The 22,699-nt window shown below is 44.7% G+C and overlaps 1 protein-coding gene across 1 annotated transcript in view; it reads right to left on the reverse strand.

Annotated features, from left to right (window-relative positions):
- DNAH5 (dynein axonemal heavy chain 5) overlaps nucleotides 1–20,608 on the reverse strand; it is a 300,951-nt gene extending 280,343 nt beyond the window's left edge. Inside the window, exon 1 of the mRNA XM_050937378.1 lies at nucleotides 20,540–20,608. Coding sequence (XP_050793335.1) covers nucleotides 20,540–20,545 — 6 coding nt within the window. The 5' untranslated portion in view covers nucleotides 20,546–20,608. The remainder of the gene's footprint in view (nucleotides 1–20,539) is intronic.
- Nucleotides 20,609–22,699: the final 2,091 nt, after the last annotated feature.

Below are 22,699 nucleotides of genomic sequence, written 5' to 3' on the forward strand. Positions count from 1 at the left end.
TGTTACCTATATTTTTCTAAAAGCTGTGCTGAAGGCTTTGTTTGAAACAATGGGTTTCCCTCCACATGGCAAAATCAATAAAAGGCCCTGGAAACATCTCCATTGTGCTTTTTTCCTGCTCTGATCTCTGGACGGTGGACTTAGACTAATGGAAGCATTCTAACCAAGAGACTGAGGACTTTCCAGTGATTTGGGAGCAACCAGAGACTTAACCAGGTAGCAGATTATGCCATCACTGCTTTTGCAAGCCTGATCCAAGAACTCTTTGCAACACAAAAGCTTACCATTTCTAATATAAAACTGATCTCAAACCTGTATTCATATCTGTAGTAGTATGATCTTTTAACCAACACACTCTCTCCTCTCTCTTTTAATAAATTTTAGTTTAGTTAATAATTGGCTGTAAGCATGTATTTGGATAGAATCTGAATTATTCATTAACCTGAGAGGTAATGTGCCCAATTCTTCGGGATTGGTAAAACTTTTTGGGTGGAAGCGCAAGGCTGGGCTGCTTTAAAGGAAGTTATTCTGTTGCTAACTTGGTGGACCTAAATATTAGTATAACCACCAGCTTTGGGGATTGTCTGTCCCATTCTTTGCAGTTTGCTCTAACTGAGTAACTTCAGCGTGGCCCCCGAGGACCTGTCACAGTGGAGGAAAAGGCCTAGGGAACTGCAGCAACAAACTGAAAGAAGCAGTATGTGGCTGCTGTGCATAAGGTCCCTGGGTTGGGACCTTGAGTAGTGAAATGGCCTAAGCCCAGAGAAGAGGACAAGGCTTTATCGGGAAGCTCAAGTGAAGGGCAAGACTTAAAGGGACCAGGAGGCAGGGCTGAACACCCTGGGAAGAGGTAGGCTGATAGTTGCAATTGGACTCTTTATTAAAGGCTTGAGAAAGGGGCTAGATTTAGAGGACTCAGGCCACGTCCAGACTACCCGCCGTATCAGCGGGTTAAAATCGATTGCTCGGGGATCGATATATCGCGTCTAATCTAGACGCGATATATCGATCCCCGAGCGCGCTTATATCAATTCCGGAACTCCATCAACCCCAACGGAGTTCCGGAATCGACACGGAGAGCCGCGAACATCGATCCCACGCGGTGTGGACGGGTGAGTAATCCGATCTTAGATATTCGACTTCAGCTACGTTATTCACGTAGCTGAAGTTGCGTATCTAAGATCGATTTCCCCCCTCTAGTGTGGACCAGCCCTCAGAGAGGGTGCTGAAGACTCTAGTAAGGACAGACTGTGTGTTGAACTTTTGTTACCTTGGAAGGCATTCATTCATAATTTTGATGGTGTGAGTGAGCCAGAAGGCTGAGCCACTGAAGAACTGCACAGGGAGGGCAACAACCTATAGGGGTGCCAGAACCAAAAAAGATTGCAGCACCATGCACAGCTGATAAGAGGCACTCAGGAGGTATGTCCCCTATCACTCCATAAATCCAGTGCCTTTATTAAGACCATGAGATTTAGTGGCTAGCAAAGTTATGAATTCAAGCTCCCAGGCCTCTTTTTTTTGTTTTTTTTTTGTTTTGTTTTTGTTTTTGTTTTGGGAAGGTGTTGTGCAGGTTTCCTTGAAGATGAGGACAAAGGTCAGATATGGAGTGAACTTTTTGTGAAAAGTGTTTGCCCATGGGTGACAGTGGGTCTTGTCTTATTTTTCTGTGTGAACTCATTCAAGAGTGATGATTTTTCTGGTTTCTCCCACAATTGTTATTGGGGTTCTTAGTGCACTGGGTGAGGTACACCATATATTAGGATAGGCATATGTAGGGTGCATGAATCTTAAAGTCGGTTGTGGAGGGTGTTGATCCTCATAGCAGTGAAGATAAGTCTGCATGTTTTACATCTTTTCTGGTAGGTTCTGGTGCTGCTCTGAGTTGATGGATCCTGGTCTGTGGGGAGCTTACTTCCGATGAGGTTGGGGAGTCTGAAAGCCAGAAGTGGGGTTCCCCATCAAGTATGGGTTGTAGTTGTTTGATAATATACATTAATAGGTGGAGTGGTAGGTGACAATTAGAGGTACAAAGTCAGATGGGGGGGTTCCCTTGTCTCCTATAGAGCTAGCTTTAGCATTTATTTTATTAAGCAGTAATGCAAGGAACTTACATGCCTGTATTCTGAAAGACATTTGCTTCAGCCGTTACCATAAGGCTTGAGTCCTATAAACTTTGGCACAGATAAACTTCCTTAAATTTTGGAGACTTGGAAATAGTCTGTAAGGGGGAATTTTGTCCATAACACTACCAGCTAACCACAGGTACATGAGCTAACACCAGCTTTTGGATAGAACATCTGCAGATGTCCAATCACAAGTCTGCCATGGCAACACATTGACGTGTATATATAATTTGAGATCATTATCATACTATCCTATAGGAGAGGGACACCCCAATGTTCATAGGGTGATGAAATACAAATAAAGAAGATGGAAGAAACCCCTACTGAATATGCATTAGACATAATGGCATTAGCGTAACATATTATAAAAGTTATATCCCAGCCTCTCTGTGGCAGAAGAGAGAGATGTAGCCCTTTGGAGGTGCCAAGATCATGGCTACTGGTCATGATGAGGAAGGTAATAGTGATGAGAAAGAGAATGGCTAACACTTCAGGTTGTTCTGCAAGGGACGGTGTGAGTATATCAATGTGTAGATGTACATTCTGTATTCTCTATCTACCTTATTGGGTTAGAGTGCTTGTGACTTTGCTAAATGTATTAATAAACTATAAAAAGTTTCCTACAGAGTGAGTGTCGCAACTGTGTACATCAGGATTCCCCACTATACAGTAATTTTAATAATACTGGGCCTGATCTTGGCACAAGAGCCTGTCAAACCTCAGTGATAACTGGGAATTCTTAAGTAATCAATCTAATTAATACATGATCTATAGATCAGACTAAGTCCTGTATGCATGTGCTCTCAGGATATTTGGGTGGCCCATTCCATAATGCTATCTACTTCTCTGGTGGAGCGTCCTTGTTTGGTGAAGGTGGTTTTAAGTGTGTCAAGTTTATCCTGGACTTTGTCCTCAGAGTATGTTCTGTGGCATCAGAAGGCCTGGCTTTAGATAAGATTTCTTAGGGTGGTTACTAGATCTCTGATAAATGTGATCTGTGGGTTTCTTATACAGAGTTTATCTGTAGGGCTCCATTGCTGAAGCTGATGATAGTGTCCAGAAAGCTGATGCTGGTGTGGGGTGTTAATTGGTCACCTCACCTTGAAAGGTCCTTTAGAATGCATGCTAACTACTTATGCTAAACTATTTGTTCCCCCTCGCATTTAGCTATGACACAGGGTACCTTTCCCAGAGCTGAAGAGCTCTGTATCAGTCAAAAGCGTCTCTCTCACCAACAGAAGTTTGTCCAATAAAAGATACTACCTCATCCACCTTGTCTCTCTAATATCCTGGGACCGACCTGGCTACAACACTGCAAACATACAGTACATCACAAGGAAAGAAGATGCCAACCCTCTGAACAGCATGTCCAAGTGGGTCACTTTCAAAATCATCCTGAGCACCGCTGGCAACTGAATTAAGGGTTGTATAAGAGGTACTTGTTCCTGACCACATATTGCTGGTCCATGCTGGCTATCAGACCTGCAGGCAGGTCTCTAAGTTTGGTCTGTTGTTTGAGATGTGGTAGAAGTGATTAGAAGGGTTCCAATGACTTGACTTAAGCAAAGCTTTTTAATTGGAATGTCCTTTACTTCACTATTACATATGGTCAAGATGATCTACTCGTTTGTCTTGCCTCTTATTTCAGACAGAAAAACTAACCTGTCCTTTCCTTCTCTCTGTATCATGTTTGTCTATTTTATAACTGTTATCCCCACCCACCCTAACACATGTACGTAGTATTATCAAAGCTGAAATACCAGACAAGTTGTAAAACTGTGTAACTGAATAATTATATTGGATATCCTGTGAAACATAGTAATTAAAAACATATACTAGCTATAAATTTACTTTTCTACACTTTCCATTCTGTTTGTGTGAAAAGCAATTATATAAACCCATTTTACATCAAGTGGGCTTTTAAATGCTAAGTTTACATTAACAGACTCTAATTAGATAATAAAACGAAACAAAACATTTGACACTATAATCATAAGTGTTCGGCCAACCAGAATGACCTACACACCCAAAATTGGGGCAGATATTGGGAGTTAAAATTGATTCATTAACTGTAACTTAAGCATTCACATTTAGTGAAAAGTTTGACTTATCTACTTATTCACATACATCAAATGAAATTAATTTTGGAAGTTCTGTAGTCATGTTTCTACTTATTTTTAATAAGTCTACATTTATCTAGACAGTCTAACATTTTCTACACTACAACTGTCCAGGATTTATACAGGACCCTTTGGTAAGTAAGGCACAAATCCTTACCTGTACTAATTAGCAAAGATGCGTGAGCCTTTACATTTCTGAATTTGTTTTAATGAACACCTAGTTATTTCAGCTAAAGACTTCATGGGGACCCTTATTAAAATATGGTGCTCTTAATTAGTAAAAGTATCCACACACTTCCACTGGAGCTACAGGTTTAAATTCCAACCAGCTTAGGTATTTTGGGTCCCATTTCTATATAGACATCAAATACTGTTTATCCAATACTGGCAACTTCTAGAGAAAAGATGTAACTCAAGGGGCTAGAAGATACTTTTCACCAGCTGTGGGCTCTTTTCTTGGTTAGCATACAAGATACTGGATACTCCTCCTTCCCCCTTTAATCAAGCTGGCCTTACCATGAGGCAAACTGAGGTGGCTGCCTCAGGTGCCAGACTGTGGGGGGCACCACTAGGACCCAGAGTGCAGAAAATTGTGTCTGCTGCTGGTGCATATGTATTCTCTCTGCTCTAGATGCACAGATATAGTGGAGTGCTGTGCTGGAGGAAGGAGGGCACAAGAGACATAACAGGCAGGCAGGAGAAAAGGTGAGAGGGAATAACAGAAAACAGCAGGAGCTGCAGAGAGAGAGAGAGGAGAAGGAACCTCTTCTGTACCTCTCTAGCACCCCCAGGAGCCTGGACTGATTAACACCAGCTTCTCAGGGAGCATCCTGTTTCCCGCTGCTTCCCTGAACCCACCTGAGGAGAACAGGCAGTCAACTGAAGTAGTAGGAGCCAGTTTGGCCCTTAAGACGCTGATATCTTCCCTCACTCAGGCCCTGCTACCAGCCTGCTTATTTGTCCCCTTCAACTGAGTGTTGAGAGCTACTATAGCTGGCACAGAACAGCAGTTGTGAGTGAAAGAAGAAAATGCCCCTCTGGGGCAGCATTCAGAAAAAGAAAGAAAGCAAAGGAAACTTTTCTATCTAAGCAGGAAGGAGCTCTCCTGAGATACATAAACACAAATGTTCACAGTGAGCCTTCTGTCCCCAGTGAGGATGTGAGTGGTGAGGAGATGTCTGATCTTCCAGTTAGTCAGAGTGCAGGTGACCTGGCAGCTACTGCAGCACCCATATCTCCCTCTCAAATGGATGTAACCATGCACATTCCTGAAGAAAAGTGTAGACAGAGAAGAGTATTGTGGAGGCGCAAGAAACAGCTGCTGCTGAGTTTAGTTCCTTAAGTCTGGATAGTCCAGGACTGTGGACCCACTTGAGCAGTAGCCTGAGGGACTTCCTTGTACTGCATGGGCCACAGCAAGTGAAAATCGTAATGTTCCCCAAAGACAATGAAAACAGAAGTTTTCATCCAACACATTACTGGTATGAAATCCCTAATGGTGACAAAGTGGAGAGGCTATGGCTTATGTACTCGAAAACCCAGAATGCTGCATTCTGTATTGGTTGCAAACTCTTCCAGTCTAATGTTACAGCCACATTGGGTTCTACAGGAACAAAGGACTGTAAAAATCTGGCATGCCATGAGAAGGCAGCAAATCACCAGAGAGCATTCCATAGGTGGAAAGAGTTTGAGATGAGACTAAGGTTAAAGGCCACCACAGATGATCATCATCAAGAGAAGACTGCATCAGAGTCTCTTTACTGGCAAAATGTTCTGAAAAGGCTCATTGCCAGTGTGAAAATGCTTGCTACCCAAAACCTAGCACCACGTGGCACTTCAGATCACCTGCATGTGCCAAACAATGGAAACTTCCTTAAAATTGTGGTGCTGATGGCTGCGTTTGATGCTGTACTCCAGGAGCATCTAAGAAGAGTCACCACCCAAGAAATATACACACACCACCACCTTGGGAAAACAATTCAAAATGAGATCATACTGTTACTGGCAACAAAAGTCAAACAGAAGATTGTGGCAGATCTGAAGTCAGCAAGATATTATTCTGTTATTCTGGACTGCACACCTGACATCAGCCATACAGAACAAATGACTTTAATGATGCGTTTTGTAACAACAACAGAACCTAGTGAAAATGTCCCTGCAATGGCAACTTATCAGAGAGCATTTTCTAGAATTTATTGACATTGATGATACTACAGGAACTGGTATGACAAATGTGCTTCTTAAAAAGCTGGACGATACAGGAATTGCAATAGCTGACATGAGAGGTCAGAGCTACGATAATGGTGCTAACATGAGAGGAAAGAACAGAGGAGTGCAGACACAGATCCGAGAGTTAAACCCTCAAGCTTTTTTTGTCCCATGCAGTTCTCATTCATTGAACTTGGTAGTCAGTGATGCAGCATCAGCTTCTAGTGAGGCTGCTGAATTCTTTAATGTAATTCAAAGCATCTATGTATTTTTCTCTGCACCAAATCATCAATGGCAAATTTTGAAGCAACATCTGGGACATCCTCTCTGACACTGAAACCACTGAGGGCCATACAATGGGAAACTTGAGTTGAGGCGATAAAACCTATCAAACACCAAATTGGGAAGATAGATGATGCCATAATTGCCATTATGGAGGATAATGCTATGACAGGAACTGTTCGTGGGAGAACAGTGGCAGAAAGAAATGGAATCACCAGAAACATACATAACTTCAAATTTTTGTGTGGCTTAGTATTGTAGCATGACATACTGTTTGTAATAAATGTTGTAAGAGACTCCAACATATTGACCTTGATATATCTGGAGCAATAGAACCTACAGTCTTACCGGTTAGATGAGGGATTTCAAAATATTCTGAAGAGTGCACGGAAGTTGGCAGAGGGAATTCACACTGAAGCTCTTTTCCCACCCATTCAAGAATACAAGAGTCACCGAAGAAGAAGACATTTTGATTACAAGGCACAGGATAATCCCATAAGAGACCTCAAACAACAATTCAAAGTTGAATTCTTTAAACAGGTGCTAGATTGTGCAATACAGTCAGTTGAAGAACATTTCAGGCAGCTCAAGGAACACAGCAGTATATTTGGGATGTTGTATGATATTCCAAAACTCCTCACTATACCTGAAGAAGACCTACACCAGCAATGCAGGGCACTAGAGACAGTGTTAACACATGATGACATGCGCGCTACTGATGCAAGTGATTTAGGTGATGAACTGAAAGCCCTTTCAAGATACATTTCAGCAGGATCAACTCCAAAGGCTGTTCTAGAATATATGTGAACAAATAAGATGACCACCCCTTTTCCAAAAGATTTTGTTGTTCTATGCATACTTCTAACAGTTCCTGTTGCCAGCGGAGAACGCAGCTTCTCCAAAGTGAAGTTAATAAAAACATGTCTACACTCTGCAATGACACAGGATAGGCTGGTCGGCCTTGCAACCATCTCAATAGAGCATGAGCTGGCCCAGATTGTGGATCTTCAGGAAGCAGTTCAAATCTTTGCAATCAAGAAGGCACGGAAAGCACCAGTTTGATTATTCAAAGAGATAAAAATGCGAGGGTCTGCTATGCAGACAAGAAAAGTTAACTTTCAAATGCCTGCACAGCAAATGTAAGTGTTACTTGAAATTTTAAGTAACAAGGCATTTTAAGTTGTTAGTTCTCCTTTATTGGGATAAGCAGCAGAGCAGTATCATGACAGGAGCAGAACAGGAGGAAAGCAGAATTGAGACCTTTCAAAGTTTTGTCCCAAGCGAGGGAGCATGGGGGCATCATTTGAGCTCCCCGCCTCAGGTGCCAAAATGTTGTGGGCTGGCCCTGCCTTTAATGTAGCCTGTTGCCCATAATACACATTGCTCACCATGTACTGCTATGCTGAGTATCCCAGGGAAACTCTAATGTTCTTCGAGATGCAGCAAATGTGCAACAGTTTCTTACATTTAGCAGCTATGTTTGAAGACATCAATGTGTCTATGATTTTACTTCCGTGTTCCGCTGAGCTCAGCATTAAGCTCAGTAGTCCTGCTCAGAGCTAGATGCATTTTTTTGTTATTGCCCTGCTATTTATCGATAAACTAGGCAAACACAATTTAGATGGGGCTACTATAAGGTAGGTGCATAACTGGCTGGATAACCGTACTCAGAGAGTAGTTATTAATGGCTCCCAATCCTGCTGGAAAGGTATAACAAATGGGGTTCCGCAGGGGTCTGTTTTGGGACCGGCTCTGTTCAATATCTTCATCAATGACTTAGATATTGGCATAGAAAGTACGCTTATTAAGTTTGCAGACGATACCAAACTGGGAGGGATTGCAACTGCTTTGGAGGACAGGGTCAAAATTCAAAATGATCTGGACAAATTGGAGAAATGGTCTGAGGTAAACCGGATGAAGTTCAATAAAGACAAATGCAAAGTGCTCCACTTAGGAAGGAACAATCAGTTTCACACATACAGAATGGGAAGAGACTGTCTAAGAAGGAGTATGGCAGAAAGAGATCTAGGGGTTATAGTGGACCACAGGCTAAATATGAGTCTACAGTGTGATACCGTTGCAAAAAAAGCAAACGTGATTCTGGGATGTATTAACAGGTGTGTTGTAAACAAGACACGATAAGTCATTCTTCCGCTCTACTCTGCACTGGTTAGGCCTCAACTGGAGTATTGTGTCCAGTTCTGGGCACCGCATTTAAAGAAAGATGTGGAGAAATTGGAGAGGGTCCAGAGAAGAGCAACAAGAATGATTAAAGGTCCTGAGAACATGACCTATGACGGAAGGCTGAAAGAATTGGGTTTGTTTAGTTTGGAAAAGAGAAGACTGAGAGGGGACATGATAGCAGTTTTCAGGTATCTAAAAAGATGTCATCAGGAGGAGGGAGAAAACTTGTTCACCTTAGCCTCTAATGATAGAGCAAGAGGCAATGGGCTTAAACTGTAGCAAGGGAGATTTAGGTTGGACATCAGGAAAAAGTTCCTAACTGTCAGGGTGGTTGAACACTGGAATAAATTGCCTAGGGAGATTGTGGAATCTCCATCTCTGGAGATATTTAAGAGTAGGTTAGATAAATGTCTATCAGGGATGGTCTAGACAGTATTTGGTCCTGCCATGAGGGCAGGGGACTGGACTCGATGACCTTGCGAGGTCCCTTCCAGTCCTAGAGTCTATGAATCTATTTGCACGTTCAGCCCTATCCTCTTTCCCTCTGTATTTCATGCAACTTCACAATGATAGATTCAGTTCTAGGTTCCACATACACCCCTGTGTTCTTTGACATTCTGAAGGGTCATATACTGCACAGAACGAGGAGTATCGATCCTTGGGCCTGGACTACACTAGAAATTTATGTCAGCATAACTACATTGCTCAGGGATGTGATACAGCCACATCCCTAAGTGGAATAGTTAAGCCAACCTAAGTCCCCATGTAGACAGCACTAGGTTGACAGAAGTATTCTTCCATTGATCTAGCTACCACCTCACAGAAGTGGATTACCGACACCACCAGGAGAATCCCTCCTCTATGCATAGATTGTCTACACTGGAGAATTTTAAATGTAGACAAGCCCTTAGCATAGCATTGCCACCATGACCAATACTGTGGTTTATACCACGTTCTCCCTTTGAGTTCCTACATCTTGCAGAGATCAGCTACACACAGTGCTAATTGCAAAGATGACAACCTAGCTCACAACTCTCTAGGTACAGAAATAAAGTAGACCAGTAGTTGGTTAACTGCTTGTGATGTTATATGATTAAAATATGACCATGTATATAATTGTTGCTTCCACTGTTATACAATTGCAACAAAGCTTGTACAAAGTATGTCATGTAAGGTGTCAATGAAAAAATTATGGTTTGCTGAATCTGATTATCTTGTTTGTATGTATGTATCATTTTAGTATCTGAAGTTATGAATATTGACCACATACCAGAATTTCAGATGTGTTTGCTCCTGTGGTAACATCAACAAGGCAGTTTACATAAGTAAAGCCAGCACATTGTGAATCGACTATAGTAGTTGATGGCCCATCAACAAACAAAATGGACCATGGAAGACGCTTATCCCTATCTTATGGGGATGTTCCAACCAGAATATGGATAATGGTCCCTGCTATGACTCATTGAAGTAGGCATGGGCATGTGACTAGATCATGTGGTACTCAACTCCATTTTATGCCTCTACTTTTCCATAATCTATGCTAAGAGCTTTGCTGAGAACAGGGGTCGGCAACCTTTCAGCAGTGGTGTGCCAAGTCTTCATGTATACACTCTAATTTAAGGCTTCGCGTGCCGGTTATACATTTGAACGTTTTTTAGACGGTCTCTCTATAAGTCTATAATATATAACCAAACTACTGTTATATGTAAACAAGGTTTTCAAAATGTTTGAGAAGTTTTATTTAAAATTAAATTAAATGCAGATCTTATTAGTTTAGTGTGATCCTTGCCCTTCCTTTTCCTTGCTGAGTTTTCCAATGTCTGGGGGCACCTATTTAGATACTTTAAGCTGCACACAGGCTTCTGAGTTATAAGTTGATAACCAGCTGGCAGGAGGTCAGCAGCTGGAACCTCAGATCGACAGCTGAGGTGAGTGGAGCTGGTGGCTGCTAGGGCTGAGCAGGGCCGGAAGCCTAGACTCTGTCTGGCAGGGGGCCTGCGCTGGAACTCCAACCGGAAGCAAGGTGAATGGGGCTGCAGAGGGGATCCCGGCTGGCAAGGGGTCAGCAGCCAGAACCCCAGAGCAGCAGCAGGCTGACTGCCACCACTCTGGAGTTTCCACCACCGGCTCCTGACAGCTGGGGTCTCAGCCCGCTGCCAGTCTAGAGTTCTGGCCCCTGGGCCAGCAGCAGGTGCTGAGTGGCATGCGGTGGTGGGGACCCCAGCTGGCAAGGGGCCAGCAGCAGAAACCCCAGAGCGGTGGGGGGCTGAGCAGCTCAGCCCGCTGCCGCTCTGGGATTTCCACCACGGGTTCCTGCCACCTGGGGTCTCAGCCCACTGCCAGCCTGGGGTTCCTTCCCCCAGGCCAGCAGTGGATGCTGAGTGGGACCCCAGCAGGGAAGGGGCCAGCAGCAGGAACCCCAGAGCAGTGGGGGGCTCAGCAGCTCAGCCCACTGCCACTCTGGTGTTTCCACCACCAGCTCCTTGCCAGCTGGGGTCTCAGCCCGCTGCCAGCCTGGGGTTCCATCCCCCAGACCAGCAACTGGCACTGAGTGGGACCAGCAGCGGGACCCTAGCTGGCAGGAGCCAGCAGTGGAATCCCCACAGCGACGGCGGGCTCAGCAGCTTAGCCCACCGCTGCTCTGGGGCTTCAGCTGCTGGCTCCTTGCCAGCTGGGGTCTCAGCCTGCCACCAGCCTGGGGTTTCTTCCCCCAGGCCAGCAGTGAGTGCTGAGTGGGACCAGGCGGGATCCCGGCTGGTAAGGGGCCAGCAGTGGGAACCCCAGAGCGGCGGCGGACTGAGCAGCTCAGCCCACCCCACATGCCATCAAAAATTGGCTCACGTGCCACCTTTGGCATGCGTGCTGACGGTTGCCGACTCGGCTTAGAACAATGAGTTTCCCGCCACCTGGTAGAAACTATAAAAGGCCCTGGAAGCATCTCCATTTTGCCTCTTTCCTGCTCTGCTCTCTGGATTATAAATGTATACTAATGGGAGCATTCTAACCAAGGGACATTCCAATCATTTGGAAGCAACTAGAGACTTAACAAGCCAGCACTGCTTCAAGCCTGATCCAAAAACTTTGCAATTTTTGTATGTATTTGATTCCTTTGACCAATTTTAACTCTCATCTCTTTCTTATCTAATATCTAAATGTTTATTTATGCTAAAGGATTGGCAACAGAGTGATTATTGGGTAAGATCTAAGTTATATATTGACCTGGGTATATGGCTGGTCCTTTGGGATCAGAAGAACCCTTTGCTTGATGAAATTGGTTTTAAATGACCACTCATCATTAAGTTTACTGTCTGGGTGTTGAAACAAGGGCTGCAATACCTAAGGAGGCTGCAGTTCTGACTTCTTGTAAGCCAATGGGGTGAAACACAAGTTTACTTTTTTTGCTGGTTTGGTATATCTTATGGAATAATAACCACCAGTTTGGGGGTGTATCCACCCTATTTCTCAGCAGTTTGTCCTGAATTTGGTATTCTCAGTTGTGACCCTTCTTATGGAGGTTTTGTAGCCTGTTCTCAGTACTTGAACCTAGGCCTAAAGGCAATCAAGTCATGTAAGTCATGTGTGGATTTAAGGCCATAGTGTCTCCTCAACCCTGTGCAAAGAAACATGAAGCAAATGTTAAACCCAGTTACTTGGGGGGGAGGAACGCTCTATTAAGAGACCAGTAGCCCAAATCTGCACCACATTAGACCCTAAACAGGTGTCAATTTTCTATCAAGTGGATTGTTTTGATGTTTATAAAGATGGTTTGAACAGCAACACTATCACCTCCTCAACTGTAGTGCAGCAACTTGCAGGCCTACAAACAATTAAAGCACCAAAATCTCCAGTTTATGGCTCCACCTTCCCGCTGAACTGGTAAGAAATAACACACTACAAAATATAGTCAATATTATCTAGTGTGGTAAAAGTGGAATATCCTTATGTGCGGGAAGGAACCAGACACAGACAGCTTGTTTGCTCAGGAAGGCGCCCCGTCAGCCGGCGTGGCAGCCCTTTTATTCTTTCTGGTTACATTGTCAGCATGAATCAGCATGAATCACAGCCTTGTTTACTTGTTTCTTACTGGCGGAGGATCTCCCTTATCTCCCTGCTTCTCACCCGCTGCTTGCAAGCGTGACGTGCTATGTTTTTCATTCTACTCAGGCATGTAGTGCTGTACTTGCCTGGTCTTATGATCAGGGGGGGTAACGGGGGGTTGCAGGGATTAACTATCTGGTGGTTTGCCAGCCAGGATCAATCCCTACACTTATGGCTGTCTTTCAAAGCAGATCATATGAAAGTGAAAAGTTGATTTCTGGACAGAAAGGTAGTTGGAAAAAACATGTAAGGGCATTCTTGCAGAAATCAATGCAATATCAAATCATGCCTTCCCTGGCCTCTGCTTTTGATCATTTTACCTTTAATCACTTTTGTACCCAGAAAACAACAGTCTCAGACTTTAAGCCCAGAAGGGACCATCGTGATCATCTAGTCTGATCTCCTGCACACTACAGGTCACAGAACCTCACCCACCCACTCCTATAATAGCCTCCTAACTTTAGGTTGAGTTACTGAAGTTCTCAAATCATGGTTTAAAAACTTCAGGTTACAGAGAATCCACCTTTTACTCTAACCAGCAAGCAACCCGTGCCCCAAGCTGGTCAAAAACCCTGCCAATCTGAAGATCACACCTAAGTTTTGAAAGAAATAAGTACTCATTTAGCCCACTGGTAAAGCTCCTGTTAACATTCATAACTATTCAGAATGATTTTCTGTAAAACTTCTCTACTGAAATACTGTAAAATAATGTTGCCATGATAATATAAATGTCAATCAATCCCAAACCCCAGGTACCTTAGTCTTGTCACTTCTCAACACTTACCTGATCAATGATTTCAGTGTTTCCTTTTTATTTTCTCTGTTCTAATTGGAAGTTGTGGTTCTGCTTACGTTGCAGGTTATTTGGGGTAGGGAGTGTTTTTTTTGTGTGAGTGAGTACAATCCTCTCACCATGGGACTGTAGTCCTGATTGGGGGCAGGACCAGCGCTAGGGGTTTGAGCGCCCTGGGCGGACAGCAATTTCGCCGCCCCACGCGCTGGTCCCACGGCTCCGCTGGAGCTGCCGCAGTGGTGCCTGCGGAGGGTCCGGTGCTCCGCGGCTCCGGTGGATCTGCCACAGTGATGCCTGCAGGCAGTCCACCAGAGCCGCGCGAGCAGCCGACCGTCCGTAGGCACGACTGCGGCAGCTCCACCAGAGCCGCGGAGCACCAGACCCTCCGCAGGCACCACTGCGGCAGCTCCACCGGAGCCGCATGCCGCCCCCTCCACCAAAATGGCGCCCACCAATTATTCTGGCGCCCTAGGCGATTGCCTAGGCTGCCTAAATGGTAGCACCAGCCCTGATTGGGGGCCCTGGACACTACTACAATATCAACAGTGATATGTTTTGGTAGCTAGTTGACTCTGGATAGTCATTTTGGTACAAATCACTAGTTAGGAAGACTCAATTTAATTACGGTTTTTTACATAAAAGTGCATTATTGTTGGTCGTTCTTAATACATATTCTTCACAACTCAGAGATAGACATAGGTTTCATTTTTAGAAGATACCACTATACATTTTTCAACAGTGATTTTTTTTGAAAACTTTTCAGATTAGTTTTACAGCTATATCAGAAAATGAATGATTGTTTGGTTATTTCATTTACCAAAAGTAATTGAAGGAGACATTTATGAAGTCATTGGGAGGTGAACTATCTCCACTTCAACAGGTTAATCATTAATATTTGGAGAATTTTCTTGTCATGCTGTATTAGGAGGAGAACATCACCGGACAGATATTTAAATTGTTTAATTTAACTAAAACAACATTAAGTACAGTAACTCCTCACTTAAAGTCATCCTGGTTAACATTATTTCGTTGGTACATTGCTGATTTTTTTCTTCAACAGTAAACATATAATATTTTAACAAAAAAGCATATATCCCTCACTTCTCACATTTATCTCCAGACTTCTTCTCCTTTTCCAGACCTATTCTGCCCCCAACAATTTTCTATGCATTGAACTTTTTGAAACTTTGCACTTTTAGAGAGAGGTTAGGGTTAGAGTTAGGGTACACAAATTTGAAAAGGGACAATAGGGTTGAGGTCTGTTATTTCTCACCTCTATTTATTTTAAAACATTTTTGCTGTTAAAAAGCATGTTACCTCTGGAGACACAAATCCACAGTTTGAGAACTGCAAACCTAAGCAACTCTGATGGTATCTTCTAGGTTGAGCACTAAGTCCCATTGGGCAGATAGAAAGATTAACCTAAATTATCTATACAGAAGCCCCTGGAACCCCATAAGATTCGGTCCCTAATCCATGAACTATTGGAACTCATTTATAAAACTTTTCTTAAACATTACATGAATATATTGTCTCATATTATAGAATTAGAATTTATAATCCCTATTCCATTATGAGATATCTTACAACTATAATGTATCTTAATTAAAACTATCTTTAGATAGTTTTTTCCTCAAAAAGCATTTTACCAAAAAATCCAATTTAAATAAAAAAAAATCAGATTTTTTTTTAAATCATTGATTTTTATCCACCTAGGTACCAAATGATTCAAGCACCACTACTGAAACATTCACGGATATCTTAATCAAGTTCAATTTGGCACTTAACAGCAAAATGCATTGCCAGATAAAGCAACCTAAATGCATACATGACCTTCAGTGCTGAAAGGCAACTACAGTCTGTGGTTTTAATGAGTAAAATTTGGCCCACCTGAAAACTATTATAATTACTTCCATTTCAATAAACCTGTTTTTAGAAACTATTTATTTTGCAATGCCTACATAAAAGTAATTCTACACCTGCACCCCAAAAGGACAGATTTGCTACCACTGAGGCCTTGATTCGAGGATGGCTGTAGGGTGACCAGATGTCCTGATAAAATTTGGGTGGTTGTCCTACGTCTCGACTGATCTTTGTCCCGATATTTTGCTCCACCAGCAGTACTGGGTTTCTTTGGGATTTTTTTGATCCTCTGGCGGACCCCCCACATCCCAATATTTTCTTCATCTCATCTGGTCACCCTAGATGGCTGTGAATTCTTAAACATATTCAACCACCAGTAGGCCTGGGCACTGAACTGTGGGTAGTTGGTATCTTCAACAGCCCTGCCTTGTTACCTTCAGTAATTCCTCATCTCTAGCACCAATGAGGCATTAGTGTTATAGTATAATATACTGACAAGAGATTACTCATTTTCCTTCTCCTCACAGCTGCATAACCAGGAGGACTAAGGAAAAGCAAGATAATATACCCACACATTTGAACATTACCACAACTTAAAAAGGCAAGTTTAACTGGAAGTAAAGGGATAAAAAGAGGAAAAAATGACTTCTACTTGCAACCACCTGCACTAACCATCTGTGAGAACAGTTTGTGGCAGGTTAGACTAGATATTAGAAATAGGGTGACCAGACAGCAAGTGTGAAAAATCGGGACAGAGGGTGGGGGGTAATAGGAGCCTATATAAGAAAAAGGCCCAAATATCAGGAGTGTCCCTATAAAATCGGGACATCTGGTCACCCTAATTAGGAAAATCTTACAGAGACGATTGGACAGTGAAGAAGTTTTCCAAGTTAAGAAGAGGAAGCCCCCATCACTTGACAGATTTAAGTTTAGGTAGGACAGACCCTGTAGTGAACCTGCACTTGCAGAAGATGAACTCCATAAACCAGGGATCGGCAACCTTTGGCACGCGGTCCACCAGGCTAAGCACCCTGGAGGGCTGGTTTATTTCCCTGCCGCGTCCGCAGTTTCAGCAGATTGCGGCACCTCGTCCCAGGCCAATGGGGGATTGCGTGGAAGCAGGAAGCAGCGTGGGCCGAGGGATATGTTGGCCACCGCTTCCCACAGCCCCCATTGGCCTAGGGCATCGAACTGCGGCCAGTGTAAGCCACGATCAGCTGAACCTGTGGATGTGGCAGATAAACAAACTGGCCTGGCCCGCCAGGGTGCTTACCCTGGCAGGCCGCGTGCCAAATGTTGCTGATGCATGCCATAAACAAATCTGTTTTTATCTGATTGTAGACAAACATTATGTCAACCAATATTTAGTTTTTTTCTGGCATCCCTCAATCCTTATCTAGTCATGTTTAAGAAAGCAATGTATTAGTACTACTTTTGGATTGCTGAGATCTTACTGGATTAACTTGGCCTTATAAACTATCAACACCTTGCTGTTTGATGAAAGGTAGTCATGTGAGTATCCATTAAAAGCAGGGGCGGCTCCAGGCACCAGCATGCCAAGCACGTGCTTGAGGTGGCAAGCTGCGGGGGGCGCTCTGCCAGTGCCGCGAGGGCGGCAGACAGGCTGCCTTCCGCGGCTTGCCTGTGGAGGGTCAGCTGGTCCTGTGGCTTCAGTGGACCTCCCGCAGGCGTGCCTGCAGAGGGTCCGCTGGTCCCGCGGCTTCGGCGGACCCTACACAGGCAAACCGCCAGAGGCAGCCTGCCTGCCGTGCTTGAGGCGGCAAAATCCCTAGAGCCACCCCTGATTAAAAGCCTAAAGCTGTGTCTTGATATTCATCAGCCTCCCTGATTATACATACTGTTGTGCCCTGGACAAAAGGCAAAGTGAATTGAATTAGTTTAGCCTGAAAGTCTCACTTGAAGTCTAATCATTCAAAGGTTTATATAAGTAACTGATTTCAAGGCTTATGTCAACAAAACTAAGGGCAAAGCGACTGCCATGGCAACAAATAGTCACAAATCTGACCACATCAGCATAAATTTGGAGACTAATAGATTTTTTTTTAAGAGCTCCCTGGATGAGTTGACAGCCTTTTGGATTATCAGATTGTGATAAACCCATATGGATATCTTGTCTTCAAGATCTGCCTCTCGGCTTGAGGGTGCTCTCAAGAACCCCTTTCTGCAAGAGTTATTACAATAAGATCTCTGAAGTTATCCTGTTTTAAATAGTTCAACTTCTGGGGTTTAAAACCAAGCTGCAGTTTCTGAACCTACCTGACCTTTATAGAGTGGTTTTGTATACAACTGAAGTTCACTGACAATTCATCACAGTACAACTAGCCACATGAACAAGAGGCAGTAAAGACAGTGATCCAAAATTGTCTCTTCTCGTTTATCTTTGTGCCATTAATATCAAGCCAAACCACAGGTGACCACCCTCCCTTGTATTGGGTGAGTTAAGGATACTCCTGGACAGTGCCATCTATCTAGGGATAATCCCCATCTTGTGGTCCAAATAAGTGTGTTGTTGCTAGACTGATAGCAGTATTATCCAAGAATTGACTTGCTGAGAATTGTTTTCTCTGATGTTGGAGGAGAGGGAATTCAGCCTCTTTTGGCAAGGCATGTGAAGTTAGGCTTTGTGAGATCTGCTAACCAAAGTCACTAGCAACACAGGAACTGACAATGGCCCGCTATCCTGTCTTAATCGGACCAGTACCAGATCTCACAAGCAAAGTAAAAGAAGCCACCTGCAGTAGGCATTTAAACTTGGATTTGGGGTTGGCTGTTGTGTATCTATCACTGCAATGATTCAGATAGGGTTATGTTATGTCCTAAAATAAGAAAATTTTAAATAGCTTTTTAGGACTTTGGTGCTTGGTGATAATTTTCTTTTAAACCCTGCTACGCTCTTTTGGTCTCAATGACATTGTGATCATGAGTTCTACAGACAAATGCATTGGGTAAAGTAGTATTTTAGTAAACAATTAGTTGCCTTTTGGTTTAGTTCACTGCCCCCTTGTTCTAACTTTATCCAAATTAGTGCTCTTATTCATCCTTTCTTTCTTTGTATTTTCCATTGTTAGCCCCTTAGGTCTCCCTCTTACGTCCCCCTATTCAAAGGGAAGAATTCTAACTTTTCTCTGTGAAGCTTTTCATTCCAATTATTCCTGTTGCCACAAACACACACTGCCCTTTTCTAAGAAGCCATCCTATTTCTTCTGTACTCAGATATGCAATAAGAAAATCTGCACACTCCAATATTACACTAGTACCTAATTTACAGAACTTAATACACCTCTATCTCGATATAACACGACCTGATATAACACAAATTCAGATATAACACAGTAAAGCAGTGCTCTGGGGAGGCGGGGCTGCGCACTCTGGTGGATCAAAGCAAGTTCAAGATAAAGCGGTTTCACCTATAATGCGGTAAGATTTTTTGGCTCCTGAAGACAGCGTTATACCGAGGTAGAGATGTAGTTTAATTTTTTTTTCCATTCCACTCATTATGTCTATTCCTATGGGGTGAAACTGCCTCCCTCATGGCTGTTGTGTGGTTTCCTGCTGTGCTCCTGAGGGTTTGGGTAAGGTACCCTATCCCTTAATCTTTTGCACCATCTCCCTTGCAGCTCCATGCCTCCCTGGGTTTCAGTTCCCCTTAAGATTGCCCCTTTTCTTCCAGCAAAAGAAAAGATAGTTTCTTCCTACAGCTGCCCCTACTGCTCCAAGCTCAGGGAAAGGAGACTGGACTCGTGCAGTGGGGGAAGGTGTCAGGCTCTTTATTCCCCTATTCAGGCCTAGAGAGAGGGTCCAGGATCATTGCTCTCCCCATCCCCCTGCCAAGAGCAGGCGTGACAGCTTCATCCAGGCTAGACAAATACTAGCACTCATGATGTGGAAATGGATCCCCACAGGCAGGTGAACAAGGGGATGAACTAAGGCCCAACAGCATTTCCTTTAGCTGTCACTCCCTTCAATTAAAACAACACAGAGTCCTTGTGGCACCTTAAAGACTAACAAATGTATTTGGGCCTAAGCTTTCGTGGGCTACAACCCACGTCATTAGATGCATGGAGTGAAAAATACAGTAAGCAGGTATATATATTACAGCACATGAAAAGATGGGAGTTGCAACTGTGTGATGATAGCACTGCTGTTTGGCAGAAAGTCGTGACGGGGACACGTACAGGTGCCTGATAATCCTTGGAAGGTCAGGTTGGGTTTAATGCCTCTTCGTCCCTTCTTCCCCCACCAGGTTTAACAACCTTCCCCAGTCAATATACCAGATTTGATTTACAAAAAAAATTCTATTTGTTTTCCCTTGCAAGGCCTGTCAGCCTGGGATCATGACCCAATGCCAGAGGTCCCAACTCCCGTATCCCCCGTCTAGGAGTTGGAGGCAGATTCCAGAGTGGTCCTGGAATAGAGGCTCCTGTGCATGGAAGAGGCGGAAAGCCCCCGTTTGAGGGCATTGCTAGGGTTGCCAGGCCATTGCTAGAGAGTGTGTTGCTATCTGCTCTCCCCTGGGGACACGCATGGTCCCTCAGGGCACAACCTCGGCCCGCGCTGAGGCGCTCGGGACTGAGTCTCTGTCGCTTCCCGCCCCAGAGGAGACGAGCGCCACGCGCCCGCCACCCTGCAGCGAGCGCGTCACGCTCTGAAGAGCCGCGCGCGCCTTAGCTCGACCCCGCCCAGCAACAGCCGGGCCCGGAGGCAGCGCGGTGACCGCTCCGGCCCGTGTTACCCTGCGGGCAAAAGGCTCCGGCCGCCTGTTTTCCAGCGCCTCCCGCTAGGGGCCCGCAGAGCAGCGGGAGAGCCCCTCCCCCACCGGACCGGCACACACCCGCGCGCCTCACCTGCATTTCTTTGATGTTCTCCACCGGGGCGATGGGCTGGGCGGGTCTGGCGTGGCGATAGCCCAGCTTGGCTTGGGGCTGCGCCGTGCTCGCGCGGGGGGCAGCGCCGCCGGCAGCACCCGCACTGCGCTGATCCCCAGCTCCCTTCTCCATCCCGTGCGCCCCCTCTAGCTCCCAGCAGCTGTGGGCGTGGGACAACGCGGTGCACGCCTGGGAGCCGCTTGATCCGGCCGCGCTCGCCTCCGCAGGCTCTCAGGCCAGCCCGGCAGACCCTGTTTGCTGCTGCTGTTTCCATGGTGAGGAGGAATCCTTAGACACTCGCTAATGGTCCCCAACAACGGCCTCCTCCCCCGGGACAATCTTCCCCGGCTCAGGTCTGCCCCTGGGCGCCGCTGCTTCGATGCACACAGCTGGCTCACTCCAGCAATTAGAGAGCATGTGCCTTTCGCTGCGGCTCGAGTTTTACAGCCAGCCAGCTCTGGCTTTGAATGCCAATGATCTACCTGCCACGCCAAAGCTTGTTTCAAGAGCAACTTTATCACCACCTATCAAGTCATGACATTTAGATGCTCAAGACCTGCCAAACCAGTCTGTTCCCTTTAACCATAACAGCTGCCATGTCAGCATGGGACTGATCATTCTCACCAACACGTGTTTTTTCCACCTCCTTTTTCCTTTCCCAAACAATACAACTTCAACTGGTAGATTTAATAAAAGCATATTTAATTAAATACCCCAGGCCAGGAGTGCAGGGCCAAAGCCCTGCCCTTGTCAGTGGGAGCAAAGCCACCTACCTCTGCTGGAATTGAGTTAGAAAATCCACAGGTCTAGTTTTATGCTGTATCCAGTCACCTACACTGGAACCATTCAAGCATGGGATTATTTGTTCCTCTTAACTGCGTACTCTGCCGTTGCAGCTCCAAGCAACAGGGAACCCTCAGTGCCATTTTATAGTCACTTCTTGAGTAAATCTTTGAGCTTAGATATTAGTGCATGAAGTGTCAAATATTTCTACCTACTCAGCATCTGCTGCTGTCACTGCTAAGTAAGTGTGGAGCTTGTCCCAGCCCTCTCCAGTTAAGTGACACCAAAGTGAAAGCTACACTGCCAATGGAGAAGCAAGTGACCATCACTGTGTAGAAGCTTGCAACACCAGATTGCTACTAATCAGTTGGGAATCAATTTTGAGTTAGAAAAACCACCATGGGGGCTGCTATGGTGCAAGTGTGCAGAGCCATTAATCACATCCTGCTATGAAGGACTCAGTGATTCTGGGCAACAAGCAGAACAGTGGATGGTTTTGCAGCAATAGGGTTCCCAAACTGTGGTGGGGTGGTAGATGGCACAGACATCCCTATTTTGGCACCCAACCACCTTGCCACAGAGTACATCAACAGAAAGGGCTACATTTTATGGACATCAGTGTGTGATGGTCAGAGAAGGTGCATGACACATGCACCTTTAAGATCACAGGCCTGTTCAGAAAGCTGCAGGCAGGGACTTTCTTTCCAAACCAGAGAATTACCATTTGGGATGTTCAAATGCAAATAGGGATTCTGGGAGACCCAGCCTACCCCTTACTCCTGTGGCTCATGAACTCATTTTCATTTCACAAACACCAATCGTGTCTCTCATGAATCAACATATGTATGGCTGTGATAGTCTGTACTCTTCCCCTGGGCAGAGTAGTAGGGGAGGCAAGTACAGGTCTGTTGAACCTGAAGGTCAATAAGAGTCTCTAGCATGTCTGTTTGCTGCCTGAGAAGTAGTAGTATGTCCTGCTGCACTGCATGTCTCTCTCCTTCTCCTGTGCTTTTCTTTCTGCTCTGTCCCTGTCCATGAGGGTGATCCTCCAAGCCCTGGATTCAGTATTCGAAGCACCAGAGACTTGCAGGATCTTTTGGAACATGTCATCCTGTGTCCTCTTCCTTCTCATCTTAATCTGGCTGATCCCCTTCGCTGATGTGAATAGAGAGACTATCAAGGTCACATTTGCAGCTGAAAAAGATACAGTGAACAGGGGTACTGTTGTAAGTGTATTCACAAGATAAATGAAAACTTGATATACTGAACTCACTCCCCTTGATCCACACCAGTTAAAAGCACTACATTCTCACTTCTCCTTGGGATTCATAGAGCACAGCGGCACTCTCAGACATG

This window comes from Gopherus flavomarginatus, chromosome 2, assembly GCF_025201925.1.
Source record: "Gopherus flavomarginatus isolate rGopFla2 chromosome 2, rGopFla2.mat.asm, whole genome shotgun sequence".
Classification (NCBI taxonomy): Eukaryota; Metazoa; Chordata; order Testudines; family Testudinidae; genus Gopherus; species Gopherus flavomarginatus.